Source organism: Microtus pennsylvanicus, chromosome 8 (genome assembly GCF_037038515.1).
Source record: "Microtus pennsylvanicus isolate mMicPen1 chromosome 8, mMicPen1.hap1, whole genome shotgun sequence".
Classification (NCBI taxonomy): Eukaryota; Metazoa; Chordata; class Mammalia; order Rodentia; family Cricetidae; genus Microtus; species Microtus pennsylvanicus.
This window is the reverse complement of record NC_134586.1, coordinates 111,266,657-111,285,185: the sequence shown is the minus strand read 5'-3', so window position 1 is coordinate 111,285,185 and position 18,529 is coordinate 111,266,657. Positions and strand designations below refer to the sequence as shown.

The 18,529-nt window shown below is 42.6% G+C and overlaps 1 protein-coding gene across 2 annotated transcripts in view; it reads left to right on the top strand.

Annotated features, from left to right (window-relative positions):
- The window catches only part of Gtf2a1l (general transcription factor IIA subunit 1 like), a 41,554-nt gene that overhangs the window by 13,982 nt on the left and 9,043 nt on the right, over nt 1-18,529 (top strand). For both annotated transcript variants that reach the window (XM_075982118.1, XM_075982117.1), the window contains 3 exons: nt 3,062-3,117; nt 5,534-5,618; nt 6,949-7,538. In XM_075982118.1, the coding sequence (XP_075838233.1) occupies nt 3,062-3,117; nt 5,534-5,618; nt 6,949-7,538 (731 nt within the window). The remainder of the gene's footprint in view (nt 1-3,061; nt 3,118-5,533; nt 5,619-6,948; nt 7,539-18,529) is intronic.

Genomic DNA, 18,529 nt, shown 5'->3' with positions numbered 1-18,529 from the left:
ATTTACTTATTAATGTATCTGTGTGTGCACAATGTATACATGTATGAGTGTGCGTGTGTGTTTTTTGAAGTGTGTGTAGGTCAGAAGACAAATTTTAGGAGTTTCAGGTTGTTTTTCTTTATCCACCTGTGGCAGGGACGTTCTTGTTTTTGACATGCTAGCTTGCTTCTAAGCTTGTGGATTATTATTGTTGTTGTTGTTATTCATGTCTCCACCTCTCATTTGCTACAAGAGTTTTATGATTACAGATTATGCTATCACATCTAGCTTTTTTTGGGTGGGTTCCACAGATCAAACTCAGGTAGTCAGGGTTGTGCCCTAAGTGCCTGTTCCTGCTGAGCTAGCTGGCTGGCTCCTTTGTTTGCTTTAATCAAGAAAGGATACAGAGGGTCAACCAGATGGCCTAACAGGTCATGGTGTTTGCCACCAAACCTTTTGAACTGAGTTCAATCCCTAGAATCCATGTGGTAGAATGAGATGACTGACTTTTACAAGTGGTCTTCTGACCGCCACATGTATTGTATGGTATGCATGTGTGCACGCGCGCGCACACACACACACACACACACACACACACTGTTAAAAAGAAGGCTTTGTCAAGCACATTTCCTTCCTTCCTTCTTTCCTTCCATCTTTTCCTTCTTCCTCCCTCCCTCCCTCCCTCCCTCCCTCCCTCCCTCCTTTCTTCCCTTCCTTCCTTCCTTTTTTTTTCTTTTGTTTTATGAGACAGGATTGTAGTAGTTGAATTGGAGGGTAGTATCTTAACTTACTGCATTTGAAAACTATTGATTAAAATGTAGTGGCTCAAGAATCACACTGTGCCCCATGCACATACACAACACCTGTATCTAGTGTGTGCTAATCACGGAACATCAAGTAAGTGATGGGATGTTTCTTTGAGATTAGAACTCCTAAACTATAGGATGTTTAAATGTAAACTCTGCCTGAACTGAGATCAAGAGGAATGTCTACCCTGGCCCTTCTGGTGACTTTGGGGACTGTTTCAGTTACATTGTCAGGAAATACCCATGTTTTTAAGAAGAAAATGGCCACATACTGAATTTTTTAATTATGTGCTGTGCTGGCTAGTTTATGTCAGCTTTATATTATACTTGTAGAATTGAATTCTTGCTATTATTATAAAATCTATTATTTTGAATTTAATGTTCCTAGAACACATCTATGAAATCTTAAATTATAATACTTCATTTAAGATACATAGTTAATGAAAAGTTACTTGGTTATGAAATGAGTTTGAGTATTTTAAATTTTCAGGCCAAGTTTAATGATAGAGATAGAGCTTGTGAACCTATATTAAAGTTAAGGTCTGCTTTCATTCTGATGTCTATGGAAAAGTGTTAGCAGTTCTCAGCTTTGTTGATTCTTTTAAACATGGAGAATTGTCCTTTAGGATTTATTACAAGGGGCTTGCGAGAAAAAGGTCACTGCTGGCTTTTCTTGGGCTTCAGATGCTGAAGAACCGTTTTCTATTCTCAAGAGCGGGGCTTAAGCTAGGGCAGCATCAGCTTTGCTCTCTCCAGCTAATTATGACTAATACCATTGAGTTCCTGCCACTCCAGTTCTCTTTCATTTGGCTTTTCTAAGAGAATGCCTGCTAATAAGCAAAGCCTTAGATGAGTAGAGGATAAAAATAATCGTGAGCTTCATTAGCCATCAGTCATAGCCCCACTTCTGTTAGTGTGGGGAGGATGGCTGGCTTGGGGAAAAGTGCTCTATTGAGCTATTTGTTGTGTGTGATGGAGCCATCCTAGCATCAAAAACACACCTTGGGGCGATTTTCCTTAGTGCAGTATGTGGAAAAGAGTCAGAATTAATATCATCACCCTCAGTACACACATGGCTGCATAAGCACACTAAAATCTTCTCCTTTTATTAAAAGTGAAATGGCATGGTTTTTATAAATTATTTTTAAATTAGCATTCAAAGTAGCAAGCCATATTCTGGCACTTTCACGGGTGAGTGTGTCATCATCTTTGTTGTAGTTCTCTCCTCCCTGGCCTCTCCTCTGCTGGCTCCCTTCCCCTCACCATAGACCTTCCTTCCCTTGTCATGTCATATCTATTAGCCTCTCTTCCCCCTTCCCCAGGAAGCTCTCCTGTTCCTCAGGCCTGGTCCCCCGTCTAGTGTCCTCACACAGAGATACATCTCATGCCATGGATACACATTCTCACAGTTTTAAATGCAGGTTTCACAGGCTAGAGATCATGAGCTATCTGTCATTCTGAGTGGCTTTGTGTGTCATGTAAGGATGTGTCACGTAAGGACTTGCAGCTCTGAACATTTCCTTGCAAATGTCATGATTTCATTTTTCTTTTAAAATTCCTTTGGGCACATGTAGCACATTTTCCTTCAAAAATTTATTAGTATGTGCCTGTGTCTGTATGTGAATATGGATATGCACATGAGTGTGGGTCCCAGAGAGTTCAGAGATGCCAACTCCCTCTGGACCTGGAGTTACAGGCGAGCCACCTGATAGGGCCTAGTAGGACTCGAACTCAGTCTCTGGGAAGAATAGCACGTGCACTTAACCATTGAACCATTTTCCCACCTACTTACCACATTTTCTTTATTCATTGTTGGTGTTTGTCTCTGCTTGCATGCTTTTTATCAATAGTATCATCTCTTATAAATGTTCTAATATTATTCTTTCCCTGGGAAAAGTTATCGTGGAGACTTAGAGCCTCTCTGACTACTGAAGACAATCTGGATGTTTCATTATGATGTACAGTCTGCTGTATTTTAATGAGATATTTGGCTTTGATAACTTCAAGTAATTTTGTTGTAAAGTCTTTAACGTTGTCTGGAAAAATACAGTTCAGTGCTTTCCCCTTCGGAGGGAACCATAAGTTTAGAATTTGGCTTGGCCTAGAATGACTAATTGAGAATATGTTTAAAAAGTAATTTACAACTGACTGTGGTCAGAGTATAGTACAAGAAAAAAATTAATCCAATACTATTATATTAGAAATAAAATAATCTATATGTGGCCATGTAAAGAGGTAAGTTCTAATGGCCGTGTCCCATCTTATTTTCCATGTAGCATCGCTGCTTATCCCTGCTGGTAGACATCTCCCAAGTTTCACACCAGAAGACCTGGTATGTAGCTTGTCTCTTCATTGAAGGGTGGCAGAAGGTTGAGGTCAGGTGTAGTTCTCAGCCCTCGGCTTGAGTGGAGATGTGGAAAACCAGAAGGGTCAGCAGTAGTTTCTAGGCTTGGAACACCTGAGGAGCCCTGTAGCAAATGGGTCTCCACGTACCCTGGTCTCCTACAGCCATTAGCCTCACGGGGTAACTACAGAGTGTGGGGATTTAATGTGCGGTGTACCTTCATACCTGGTGCCTCTGAAGGGGAAAGCTTTTCCCTGGTTTTCTTTTCTTCAATAGTAGAGTCATCTGATACTTTTCATTGTGTTTAAGTGTTTTTGCTTGTTTTTACTTTGATAAAAGTAAAAGCTGTTTCACCTTCTCAAGGACTTGGAGGCAGGTAATAAAATTATATGTTTTTTATAGTATTTATGGAAAATCGAGGAGCTTTTAGATAGGCACACTTTTCCACATTTCCTTCTCTTCCATGGCACTGATGGTAAGAATCCACGATCTATTTCACGCCATCTTTAGGTCCACGGACTTCCTTTCCACGGTGTGAGGCCTTGCAGGCAGCCATTCACCTTTACTCATTAAGATAACACCCTGTGAGGGTTTTCTTGAGAATGACTCTGTTTTGATAGGAGACCAATGGGATGTCTCAGTGTTTGAAATTTATGGAGACATCCTCCTTTTCCTTGATTGCAGAATACTATTCTGTCAAAAGTGAAAACACATTTATAAAGCAAATCCTGAAAGAGCCTATTCCCCGAAGATAATCATTGTAGTTGTTTAGAATGGAATCACTTATTTCCTGAATGTGTAAACAGTAAAATTGCTCTCTTGGCTGTTCCTGTAATCTTCTCTTCTTCTCCTTTTCCTCCCCTCCCTTCTTCTCTTCCTTTCTCCTTCCTCTTTCTGCTTTCTTCTCATGGTCCTCTCCTTGACTAAGAAGAGCTCTCTTTGCTGGTAAAGTAAGATCCGCTGTAGTAGCTAAGCAATAGTTCATTGGTGGACATTTTTCTAATTTTCTGTTTTCCGCCTTCTAATATAGAATTTTATTTGTTATATTTGCACATGTCTCTTTATGAGATAATCAGATAAATTCCTAGAGGTTGAATTTTTGAGACACAAGCATGCATGTTTTTCATTTTGACATTTGCAAACTTGTCCTTCCAGAGAGTTGTCCTAGTCAGTGTGCATTCTATATAAATAGTATCTGAGAAAAGCAGTTTTTACCACACCCTCAGCAACACTGCATGTTGCTTATGCCAAAGTAGAGCATAGCTCTTGTTTAAGGGGGGAAGAGTGACCACAGCCTCAGAACATGGGTTCAGGCTGCTGTGAATGATGTGTCTATCACAGAAATGTTTATGTGAGCTTTGATAATCACAAACAAAACCACACATGTGCTTAGTAAATACACGATGGACATCAGGCTCGCAGGCCACAGCAAAGAAGTGACATCTCCATCCTAGGTTTTAGAGGTATTTGAAGACAGTCCTGGCTTCTGGGTTGGGAAAGCTAGGGACCTTTTTATAGATTCCAAAGACTCAAAATGCCAGTTAGAAGATGTTAGATCAGACACATAGGTGACTGATACATGGTTTTTACGGGGACTAAACAAATTCCAGAATAATTTTGGCTCTCAATCTGCTCCATTACAACTCTCTATAATAACGAAGTTCTAGATAGCCAATCAGTTTGCATAATCTTTGAAAGTGATTTGCCATTTCAGGAACTTTAGTTCACACGTATCTCTTACGTTTTTGCAGCTCTGATAGACAAAAATGTTTCTTTGTCTCAATTTAGTGGGTTTTAGAAATCCTAGATTTAATTATATAAAATTATATAGTATAAATGAACTATTATATATACTTAAATGCAGCTAAAGACCAATTTAGAATCTGGAAGATCCTTGCAAACTATGACTTTTACACTTGGCCTCTGAGAACCAGTGGTCCAGGCATAGCTGTGCCCTGGACCAGTGTTATGGGAGGATGTCCATTTTAGTCATTACGATTTACTGGCCTCATGGCTAACTATTGCAGTGGAACTCCTCTTGCTGGAACGATATGAACCAAATGTTAACACGCTGCTCAGTTAGAGAACCCATTACTTAGCCTTAAATGTTTATTTATCTTTTATTTTAAGGGTACATTTGTCTGTGTGAGGGTATCGGATTCTCTGCAACTGGAATTACAGACACTTATGAGGTGCCATGTGGGTGCTGAGAATTGAACCTGGGTCCTCTGGAAGAGCAGCCAGTGCTCTTAACCACTGAGTCATCTCTCCTGCCCAGCCTTAAATATTAAGTGTAGTCAAACTATGGTCTAGAGAATCATATTTTTGACTTTCTGTGATAGTGTGGCAAAAGACATAATTCTGGTCCTTTTTTAACGTTCTAACAAACATCTGTTGTGTCTAGAACACCCCCAGCTGTGGAGCAAATTTGGCCTTTCCTGGCTATCCAATCCATGTTCCAGCAGGCGTGACCCTGCAGACTGCGTCTGGTGAGAGCTATTCTAAAGATACTCATTTCAGCATGGACATTAAGTTATGTGAGCTTTTAAAAAGTATTTGCTCTTGAGAATTTCTCATGTATTTTGATTGTGTCAACCTTTAACCACCCCATACTTCCTGAAAGGTTTTGTGAGTTTTAGTAAACTGTACGCTAGAGGGGATAGGAACCTCTAATAAAATGTTTAAAGTAGAAAAAATTAAATAGCAGTTGTGATTGTTAGGAAAGCAGTCACCACAGAATAAACTAAGCTGGGTCTGCCATTCCCAGTTCTTTTTCCTAAGAATTAGAGACTTAGTATAAATTCAAATTCAATTCAAGTTAACTAGTTTAATTTAATTCTTTTTAATTAAAAATATAAAATTAGGGGCTGGAGAGATGGCTCAGTGGTTAAGAGTGCTTATTCCTCCAGCAGATCTGGGTCCAGTTTCCAGCATCCACCCGGTAGTTCACAGCCATCCCTAACTCCAGGACCAGGGGCTCTGCTGCCCTCTTCTGACGCACATGAGTGCTGCATGCACATGTGCACATACATCTGTGCTGTAGAATACACACACTCATGTGCAAAAGTGAACCTTAAAAAAATAACAAAATGCAAAACTAGGTTTTCTTTATTTGTGTATTTGTGGGGGTGAGGATATGTGTGTAGGGAGGTCAGAGGACACCTTGTGTGTGTATCTGTGGGAGTGGGGATACGTGTGTAGGGACGTCAGAGGACACCTTGTGTCTGTTGGTTCTTTCCTTCCACCTCATGAGTCCGGGAGGGTTCCTCCTCAGGAGCCGCTTGAAGAGAGCACAGATGCAATGATGGAATGCCACTCTGAGGCAGCTTGCTGTCCTGTGCACCTCAGTTTTAGCAAATATAAAGTGAAAGCGTGTGTACTGTTTTGTGCCAACTTGACACAGGCTAGAGTATCAGAGGAAAGAGCCTCAACTGAGGAAATCCCTCCTTGAGATTCACCTGTAAGGCATTTTTCTCATTTAGTGATCAGTGGGGGAGGTCCATGGTTGGTGGTTCTATCCCTGGGATGGTGGTTCCTTGTTCTGTAGGAAGGTGGGTAGAGCAAGCCATGGAAAGCAAGCCTGAGGACCTGAGTTCGAATCCCTATCACTTATGAAAAAGCCAGTGCTGTGCAGAACAAAGACAGGAGGATCATAGGACTTTCTGGTTGCCAGCCTAGCTCCTGCCTCAAGGAATGAGGCAGAGAGAGTGATAACTTGGGACACCGATGTCCTTCTCTGGGGTCTGTGAGCACACACACACTGCCCACAAAACGAAGAGAAACACATTATACTTACCATTTTGTTTTCTCCTTTTTAAGGTCACCTTTACAAAGTTAATGTACCTGTTATGGTGACACAGACTTCTGGAAGAACAGATATTCTCCAGCACCCATTCCAGCAAGTCCTGCAACAACTCGGGCAGCCTTCAATAATACCGAGCAGCATTCCACCATTGCACCCGTGCTCTCTTCCAGCGGCTCCCGAAAAGTCGCACAGACTGGACCCTGTGCTGCTACAGCCCACCATTCTGCATTCCGCTCCGGTAGATAGGAAACACTTGGAAAATGCTACCACAGATAGGCGTGGGGTCCCTGGAAATGAGCATAGGACCATGCCGGAAGCTTTGCTGAGGCCACAGGAAAGCTCTCAGTACCTCGGCCTTCCCGGTGTGGGGTTTGCGCCTCACGTCAGTCTAGCAGAGTCTAGCTTGGAGCCCGTCCTCGGTGTCTCAGCAAACATGACTCAGAATCTGCATGGTGGTCCTTTCCTCCAGGGTCTCCAGGGCCCTCTCCATCAGCACATGCTTGACGGGCAGCTTCCCGGCCTTAAAGACAGGATGCATGGAAGTGACTCCAGAAAGCAACTGAGGAGCACCGAGGAGCCCAGCAGTCCCCCTGCATCAGAGAAGGTAGAGTTCTGTGTTCATCTTCTTGATAGAGGAAATAGGTGGTGGCCTGTGGTTAGATTTTCTAGGCTTTTCTTTTGAGGTAAAAGATGAATCAGAATAATGTATGGTTATTTTTTCCATAGAAAATTGTTTCTTTTTTTGTGGTATCATGTTGAGTTTCACATGTCGGTTTGACTTGGGGAAGAGAGACGAGGTGAGTATGATAAAAATATTGTATGAAATTCTTAAAGAATTAATAAAGTATTACATTAAAATCAAAGACAATTTCATTTTCTCTTTACAAACATAAACTCTTACAGGTAATTCCATTTATCCAGTTTAGTGTTTTATAGAAAATGAAACCTCGTGCTCAGATAGAACTCATCCCTAGTCCACTCATAGTCAGTAGAGTGGACAGTTGAGAACTATCTGACATTTTATGTTCAGAATATTAAAATTTCTTTTTCCTTTATTTTCCATGCCTTTTCTTCTTGCTTCTTCCTTTCCTCCATTTTCCTTTCTCTCTCCTTCCTTTCTTGACTTCTTCCCCTTCCCCCTCATTCCTTTTCCTCTCTTCTCTCTCTGCCTCTTACATTACTGGGATCTCAGCAGGGGCCTGGCAGATGCCAGGCAAGCATTGAACTGCATGCTCCTCCTCCAACTATTCCAGCTAGGAGAAAGATGGGGTACAGTGAGGAGGAGGAAAGGTACAGTATGGAGGAGGATGATGGGTACAGTGTGGAGGATGATGATGGGTAAAGTGTGGAGGAGGATGATGATGGGTACAGTGTGGAGGAGGATGATGATGATGGGTACAGTGTGGCAGATGATGATGGGTAAAGTGTGGAGGAGGATGATGATGGGTACAGTGTGGAGGATGATGGGTACAGTGTGGAGGATGATGATGATGGGTACAGTGTGGAGGATGATGATGATGGGTACAGTGTGGAGGATGATGATGATGGGTACAGTGTGGAGGATGATGATGATGGGTACAGTGTGGAGGAGGATGATGATGGGTACAGTGTGGAGGAGGATGATGATGGGTACAGTGTGGAGGAGGATGATGATGGGTACAGTGTGGAGGAGGATGATGGGTACAGTGTGGAGGATGATGATGGGTACAGTGTGGAGGATGATGATGATGGGTACAGTGTGGAGGATGATGATGATGGGTACAGTGTGGAGGATGATGATGATGGGTACAGTGTGGAGTAGGATGATGATGGGTACAGTGTGGAGGATGATGATGGGTACAGTGTGGAGGAGGATGGGTACAGTGTGGAGGATGATGACGATGGGTACAGTGTGGAGGATGATGATGGGTACAGTGTGGAGGATGATGATGATGGGTACAGTGTGGAGGAGGAGGAGGATGGGTACAGTGTGGAGGATGATGATGGGTACAGTGTGGAGGATGATGATGGGTACAGTGTGGAGGAAGATGATGGGTACAGTGTGGAGGATGATGATGGGTACAGTGAAGATGATGATGATGATGGGTACAGTGTGGAGGATGATGATGGGTACAGTGTGGAGGAGGAGGATGATGGGTACAGTGTGGAGGAGGATGATGGGTACAGTGTGGAGGAGGATGATGGGTACAGTGTGGAGGAGGATGATGATGGGTACAGTGTGGAGGATGATGATGGGTACAGTGAAGATGATGATGATGGGTACAGTGTGGAGGATGATGATGATGGGTACAGTGTGGAGGATGATGATGGGTACAGTGTGGAGGATGATGATGGGTACAGTGTGGAGGATGATGATGATGGGTACAGTGTGGAGGAGGATGATGGGTACAGTGTGGAGGATGATGATGGGTACAGTGTGGAGGATGATGATGATGGGTACAGTGTGGAGGAGGATGATGGGTACAGTGTGGAGGATGATGATGGGTACAGTGTGGAGGAGGATGATGGGTACAGTGTGGAGGATGATGATGGGTACAGTGTGGAGGATGATGATGGGTACAGTGTGGAGGATGATGATGGGTACAGTGAGGAGGAGGATGATGGGTACAGTGTGGAGGAGGATGATGATGGGTACAGTGTGGAGGATGATGATGGGTACAGTGTGGAGGAGGATGATGATGGGTACAGTGAAGATGATGATGATGGGTACAGTGTGGAGGAGGATGATGATGGGTACAGTGTGGAGGATGATGATGGGTACAGTGTGGAGGATGATGATGGGTACAGTGAGGATGATGATGATGGGTACAGTGTGGAGGATGATGATGGGTACAGTGAGGAGGATGATGATGGGTACAGTGTGGAGGAGGAGGATGGGTACAGTGTGGAGGAGGATGGGTACAGTGTGGACGATGATGGGTAAAGTGTGGAGGAGGATGGGTACAGTGTGGAGGATGATGATGGGTACAGTGTGGAGGATGATGACGATGGGTACAGTGTGGAGGAGGATGATGGGTACAGTGTGGAGGAGGATGATGGGTAAAGTGTGGAGGAGGATGATGGGTACAGTGTGGAGGAGGATGATGATGGGTACAGTGTGGAGGATGATGATGGTTACAGTGAAGATGATGATGATGGGTACAGTGTGGAGGATGATGGGTAAAGTGTGGAGGAGGATGGGTACAGTGTGGAGGAGGATGATGGGTACAGTGTGGAGGAGGATGGGTACAGTGTGGAGGATGATGATGGGTACAGTGTGGAGGAGGATGATGGGTACAGTGTGGAGGAGGATGGGTACAGTGTGGAGGATGATGATGATGGGTACAGTGTGGAGGAGGATGGGTACAGTGTGGAGGAGGATGATGGGTACAGTGTGGAGGAGGATGATGATGGGTACAGTGTGGAGGAGGATGATGGGTACAGTGTGGAGGAGGATGATGATGGGTACAGTGTGGAGGAGGATGATGGGTACTGTGTGGAGGAGGATGGGTACAGTGTGGAGGATGATGATGATGGGTACAGTGTGGAGGAGGATGGGTACAGTGTGGACGATGATGGGTAAAGTGTGGAGGAGGATGGGTACAGTGTGGACGATTATGGGTAAAGTGTGGAGGATGGGTACAGTGTGGACGAATATGGGTAAAGTGTGGAGGAGGATGGGTACAGTGTGGAGGAGGATGGGTACAGTGACTGCAGTCAAAGTATTTTAAACTATTTTGAGAGTTTACAGTGATGACTGTGGGGGACAACTTGTTCTGCTTTTTGAACATATCAGATCGTTTATAACACTTATTCAAGGTCTTTTAGAAAGTTTGCTTTTAATTTTGGTATAAATAATTAACATTAAAATGTGAATTTTTGGTAGTTTTCTTATTTTTTCCACATAATACATACAATTTAGTAACTAAATACAGGCAAAACTCAGAAAGAATCTGATATTTGGTTTTGAGGTAGACGTAGCTAAGTATGAACTGTGCTTTCTTCCTTTAGTAATTTTGGGGACATTTTAATCCTGGATTATGAATAATCTTTGCAGATTTGAGGTGTGATGATCAAGAATTTAATCTATTTTATTAGCTGTTGTCACGTATTTTTCTGCTTGGAGAAAGTAGCTTCATTCAGGAATATTAACCAAGGACAATTTATGGGTCTCTTGGAAGCATAATAGGTTAAAATTCCAGCTTGACTACTTATAAGCAAGCAGTGGAACGTTTCTTTCTGAATTCAGGGATGGTTTGTAACCTGGGTGTAATACAGCCACATAAATCAGAGAAGGCATGGGCAGACTCAGCTTTCTGGTTGGACTGTATTATGCAGGGTCCTGGTGGTGGCTTAGTCAGCAGAGCTGGACTGCTCAGCAGCATGCTACCTGGAGTGGACAAATGAACGGTGGGTGCATTAGCTGTTGCTGTGTCATCTTCTGACTTCTAAAGACCTGTGTAAAGAGAAGCCCAGCCTATTCTTCTATTGCTCAACACATCACCATTTGTCCATCCATCACCTTGAAAGACAAGCTACAGCGTCTTCCTGTATATAATGGACCTTTGCTTCTCTGCCAATTTCTTTTTTAAAAATATTTATTTATTATGTATGCAATATTCTATCTGTGTGCATGTCTGCATGCCAGAAGAATGTAGAAGGAGCTGCGGGCCTGCTTTTCGCCTCCCAGCTCACAGCCACCGGCTAGCTTATGCCCTGAAATAACAACACACAAATTGTATTCATTCAAATACTGCCTGGCCCATTAGTTTCAGCCTCTTTTTGGCTAATTCTCATATCTTGCTTAACCCATTTCTAATAATCTGTGTAGCACCACGAGGTGGTGGCTTACTGGGAAAGATTCAGCATGTCTGACCTGGCGGCTGGTTTCATCACATCTGACCCAGAGAGGAGAGGCATGGTGATTCCCTCACTTCCTCCCAGCATTCTGTTCTGTCTACTCCACCCACCTAAGGGCTGGCCTATCAAATGGGCCAAGGCAGTTTCTTTATTAACCAATGAAAGTAATGCCTCCATCAGAAGAGGGCACCAGACCTCTTTACAGATGGTTGTGAGCCACCATGTGGTTGCCGGGAATTGAACTCAGGACCTTTGGAAGAACAGACAATGCTCTTAACTACTGAGCCATCTCTCCAGCCCCTGCCAATTTCTTATTTATTCTTCCTCTCATGCCTAATATTTTATTGCCGATACCAAAGATCACTAATTCTTTTAATTTTATACGTCTTTTTCTTAAAAAATTACATTTATTTATTCCTCCTGTGTAGTGACAAGGTGAGCAGGTCTGCTTTTCATCCCACCTGGCTCCTGCATGGTTAGCTTTACACCTTAAATAATAACACACAAATTGTATTCTTTTAAACACTGCCTGGCCAATTATATCTAGCCTCTTCTTGGCTAACTCTCATATCTTGCTTTAACCCATATCTAGTAATCTGTGTAGCACCACGAGGTGGTGGCTTACTGGGAAGGTTCTAACCTGCATCCATCTTGGAGAGGAGAGCTATGGCGTCTGACTCACTTTTCTTCTTCCCAGCATTCTGTTCTGTCTACTTCACCCACCTATGTTCTTACCTATCAGGCCAAGCAGTTTCTTTATTAATTAACCAATGAAAGCAACAAATAGAAAGAAGACCCACCTGCATCACTCCTGCTGTGTGGAGTTATGCAAACCATAGTGTTTAAGTGCAGGTCAGAGGACAACTTTAAGGAGTCAGTTCTCCCAGTTTTTTTGAAGCAGGGTCTCTCATGTTTCTGTGGCAGGGCTGTGTATAACAGGGTAGCTGGCCCACAAGCTTCTGGAATATAATGCTGTCTTCACCTCTCATGTGGCCATAGGAGTACTGGGATTAGAGATGCACACCACTGCCTCTGACTTTTGATGTGGGTTCTGGGGATCTAACTCAGGCCATTCGGCTTGCAACAGCAAGGGTTCTTCCCTGCCAAGCCATCTCACAGACCCTGGACAGTTTCTGAATCTCTTCAGGAACCCCGTCTACTAAGGAAAACCGTTTAGACATTTTTTTCATATTCCTCAGCCATACTAAAGTCTTCTGTGCTGTGTGTGTTAGTTTTGACATAATTAGTTATGTTGTTTCCATGGTCAACATGCTTAGATTAGGAAACATTTAGGAGACTGTTGAAGTATGTTTCTGGGTGTGTCTATGAGAGTGTTTCCAAGGAAAAAGATGTTCTCTGCATGTGGCTGGAATTATCTAATAGGCCAGGGAACCAGATGGAAAAAAAGAGGAAGAAGGAAGCCCAGAAACAGGAGTACACTTTCTCGGCTTCCTGGTGCCAATTTCATCCAAAGCCCATGATGGTCTCCTTCATTTGAGCAACCTCATCCAAAGCATACCCTGTTGTCGTGATGGTCTCCTTCATTTGAGGCCAAAACCAATGAACTCAGAATCTGAAACCATGAAGCAAAACAAATGGCTCTAAATTGTTTCTCTCAGATATTTGTCACAGCAACAAGGAGTCTCAGAAACACATATGGCACACAGGAGTAGGGTGGCCCAGGGTGTTATTGTCATAGCCAGCTAACACGTAGCCACTGTCACCATATCATGATTGATCAAGACTAAGTTTTTGTTAAGAATAAGAGACACAGCTGGGTGGTGGTGGTACATGTCTTTAATCCCAGCACTTGAGAAACAGAGGCAGGCGGATCTCTGTGAGTTCGAGGCCAGCCTGGTCTACAAGAGCTAGTTCCAGGACAGGCTTTAAAGCTACAGTGAATACCTGTCTTGAAAAACAATGATAACAACAAAAGAATAAGAGATGCTTTGTCCTGCCCCTGTGAGCAACTGGATTGTACAGAATTAAAGCTGAAGATGGCGGGGATACCTAATTCTTATGTTTTGTGTTTATTGCCCTGTATTTTGACGTTCTATCCTACCAGCCACTGGAATAGTGTAGTTATTTCTGAATTGTAATGGTTGGAAGTTGGACTTGGCAAAGCTTTATCTTAAGGAATCCCGTCTTATTTGTTTATTTTATGACATAGCCACAAAACCCACACACACTTTAGTCACCTTTGCAAAGTGGAAGATCTTGGTCATTGAGCTGCTGGTTTGCTCTACAGAAGGGAGGCTGAAGCAGCCACCCCACTTCATTGCATCTTCTTGCAGCTAAACTGCTGACATTTTCGACATTCACACAGGATTCACGAAGGAACCGGCACTGACATTCCTCTAACATTCAAAAGGGTAAAATTGCCATGTGCTTCTGAGGGCAGCTGGCCTCTGATTCTAGTTCCCATCAGCACACTGACGTCACTAGACAATTCCTATGCTGTGAGCCTTTTTCCTTTTCTAGCTGGAGACCACTTCTTTGTAATGGTGAATGTCTTATACTTGGCAGGGCTTGAGATCCTGCAAACCAGGGCAGCATCTGCGGATCCTTCCTTCACAAGCAGGGTTTCTCTGCTGCAGTAGATGGCTTATGCTGTGGGTTCCAGCAGGTAGCCTGTATTACTGCGAGGCCAAAGCATTCCTGAAGTCATGTCTGCTGACTTGAAGACGTTTCAGTCAGTTTTGGATTATTGTTTTTTTCCAATGCATGTATCAAAAATGTAGACAAAGTATTATATTCTCCTTTCTGCAGGATTTTTCCATCTTTCAAAAGAAAAGTGCTGAAGCCCCTGCTCTTTGGGGAGGGAAGGACAACCCCTTCCTAACATTTCTTCTGGAGGATTTGTTGGCGTGTGGTTGGCTATGTGAAATCCTAGAGTCTTTCTGTGCACCGTCCTTCAGGATTCATTGTGAATACTGTGGAACATTATTGGCTCTTTTGGTTGTGCAGTCAGGAAGACATCATAGCCAGCAGCTATGTGAACTTTCCAGTGTTTGCTTCTGAAGACAGAAGTTAGAAATGAAAAAACAAAACTGTTGAAGTCATTGATAAGAAATTTGAGTTTGTAATATTCCTTTTCTCTCTGAGTAAAAAAAGTTCCCTAGTTTAAAAAAAATAGGGTCTTATTTTAATTCAGTTCAGAGTCCTGAAGAGAGGAACAGGGAGGAGGGGAAAGGAAGTGAGAAAGGGAGGGTGAAAGAAGTGAAGAGACTGGGGAAAAGGGGTCTGGGGAGGGGAGAAGAGGGTGATACGAACATTGCACACAGCCAGGGAAAGATCAGAAGAGGATGTTTGGTGTCCTTCTCTATCTTTCTATGCCTTGTCTGCTTCAAACAGGGGCTCACTAAACTGGGAGCTTCTGGTTTTTCAGCTAGCTGGCTAAGCCAGTGAACTGCTGCCTCCACTCAGCTTGGGGTTACTGGCTTGAGTAGCCACAACTACTTTCTGAAGGGTGCTGAGGATATGAACTTAGTAGCAGCAAGTACTCTTACCACCACTCTTTCCACCAAGCCAATTTCCCAGCCCAGTCCTGGGATTTGTCATACCACTTAGTAAGCTGGTAACTCACTGAACAAAGTCCTGTAGGGGCTACAGTTCATTTTCTACAAAAGATATTTGTAATTTAAGGTTTCCTTTTTGCTGTTAAAATGAAAAGCCACATTTGGCATTGATTCAGGACTAGGACTGACTCAGCTACTTCCTTTTAAAAAGTCAGATTCATTGAGGTAGAATCTAAATACAATAAAATTCACCTCTTTTGGTGTACAGTGTGAACTTGGGCAAACAGGCAGTTCTACAAAGCAAGCACAACTGTGCTCGAGAACCTTTGCATTACTCCCAGGAATGCCTTGGTGTGTTTGTAGTCAGTGCCTTTCCTCTGTCCCCAGTCCCTGAAGTCCTTCACTGGGTCTGCTTTCTTTCAGCATGGAGCTGCCTTTTCCAGAATGACAGTCAACTGGAGTTGTGCAGTGTGTAGCTTTAGTGGTGTTTGAGATTACTCTATGCTGTTGCATGCAGCAGCATATCCATTTATAAATGTACCCGAGTTTACCAGGAGGGCATTTGGGTTGTTTTCTAGCTTTGGAATTTGTATAGCGTTGTGAGCCAACTTTTTGGAATGACTTTTGTTGCTGTCCTAGCCATGGCTGGTTTGTACATTCCAAGGTAGGGGCATGAAGATTAGAAAAGTTATGTAGGAGGAACAGAGATAAGAAGAACCACAGAGACACAGCATAGCAATGGGAGGGCAACTCAGTGAATTCTGACTGCTGAATTCTGATTTCTGAGTTTGCCCATGTTAATTTTCCATACGCTTTTGTACCCCAATACAAAAGGGGAGAAGAAGGCAAAAGACTGCTTTAACATGATACAAAGGACAACTAGAACAATTTCTTGGTTCAATACTTAATCCTTTTTGTTTAGACAGTGAACCCACCCTAGACCAAGAATCCTAAAGGTAGTCACTTTCTAGGTCAAACCTCCTATTTCAAAAGAAGGAGCAGAAGTATGCTTCTCTGACCTTTGGTCAGGGTGGAGTGGATCTACCTGTATGAGTCATCTTAATGTCTAAAGCATCAAGTAACCACACCCTAGGTCAGGTTGTGTACCCACACTTGGTGTCAACAACTTTAAGTGAGCAAAATAAACTCAGACTCCCTGACCTTTAGGTAAGGTGGAATAGGGTTACATTTTTGGACCTCTATGGTATAGCTGGGGTTAGATAAATATTTCTCTGTTATAAAGGGGCCACACATAAACATCTGAGAAGCCCTGTGAAAAGCATGTTGGTTCTCTGTGATAGCTCAGCTTCAATTTTAATTGCCTGTACTGATTTATTTCTGGGCATTCTTTCTTCTACTTGACCCATGACTATTTGCTTTATTATAGGGGTTTTAAAGTAAGCTGGGCATCAGAGAAAGAGTCCTTCAAATTTTTTCTTTTTCAAAATCATTTTGGTTGTTCTAATTCTTCTATATTTCCATAGAAATGTGACAATCAGCTTGTTAACTGAAAACAAAACAAAACAACAAAAACCTGAAACCCAGCTGGGATTTCTTTTGGGCTGTGTCAACTCTATAGATATACCAAGAGAGAATTGACTGACAAGCACAGTTTGTTCAGAATGTTTATTTTTTTCAGTCCCGGGAGGGCTAGGTTTCCAGGGACATATCTATTCCATCTACCTTTCTGTTTTCTTTAAAGACTTGTTTTTAATATTATGTATATGAATGTGTGTGCCTGTGTACATGACTGCAGGTATCCATGGAGGCCAGAAGAAGGTGTGAGGTCTTTTGGAGCTGGAGTTACTGGTGTCTGTGAGCTGCTCAGCATGGGTTCTGGGAACTTAGAAGAGCAGCATATGCTTTTAACTGCTGAGTCCCCTGTCTAGCTCTCCTAGACTTCTTGTTGTGTTGGTGGAGAAGCGTTCTTAGCATTCTCTCAAGGCGTGTCTGTAAGGTCAGTAGTGATGTTCCTTGTTTTACTTAGGATTTGGGGTGTATGAATCTTCTTTTTCTAAACAAAGAGGCATCTATTTCATCACTCTGAAGAACTGACTTTTGATTTTATTACTTTCCTTTTCTCTTTCTCCATTTTTTTTTGTTTTATTTCTGTTCGTTAGTACTTCTGATAACCTTGAATCCCACCCCACCCCCTACATCACCATTCTGTCATGTTAGGTTGTTAATCTGAGATTGGTCTTTCAAATTTTAGTATATACAACTTTAAATTTCCCTTCTAGGACCTGTAAACTTTGGAATGTGTGTTATGTGTCCTTCATTTTAAATTTTATTATTTATTGAGAGCCCATGCTGGTCTTGAACTGACAGTCCTCCTGCCTCAGTCTGTTGAGTGCTAGGCTTACAAGTATGTGCTCCATACTGAACTGTTGTTTCATTTAAGATCTTAAGATTTTGTAATTTCTTTTTTAACCCACTGAGTTTGAATATATGTTGTTTAATTGATACATATTTTTAGATTTTGTAGTTTTCCTCATGCTATTTCTTGTTGTGAATTTCTAATATTTATTCCAATTTTTTTATTTTTGTAACTTTATTCACAATTATTTCTAGTATTATGATCATAAAAGATGCCTAATATGATTTTTTTCTTTCTGAATTTGCCTTTCATCCTAAGATAGTCAATCTTAGTGATTATTAAGCAAACTTAGTGAAAGTTTGCTTTTGATGAATGGAGAGTTCCTTTGTATCCCGTCCCAGTCAGTTATTATCCACTTGACACAAGTTAGAGTTATCTTGGAAGACAGATCCACAGTTGAGGAATTGTCTCCATTGGCCTGTTGAAATGTGTATAGGGCAGTTTCTTATTGCTAGTTGATGTGGGCGGGCCAGCCCACTGTGGGTGGTGCCATGCCTAGGCAGGTAGGCCTGGGCAGTATAAGAAGGCAGCTGAGCAAACCAGGGAAAATAAGCCAGAAGGCAGCATTCCTCCATGTTTCCATTTCTGCTCCTGTTTGGGCTCCTGCCCTGATCTTCCTGCAGTGATGGGCTATGACTTTGTTTTGGTCATGGTGTTGATAACACTGACAGAAAATGAACCAGAAGAGATGTCTATTCTATGTCCTACTGATTATATTGTTAAGTTCATCATTTGATCATTGAATTTCTATCTGTATACCACCAGAAGTGAGGCTGTCCTAGCATTGTCGCTGCCTTCCATTCTTTCAGTGTTTGTTACATATGTGACCTGATATTTGGTGACATATTTATAATTATAATC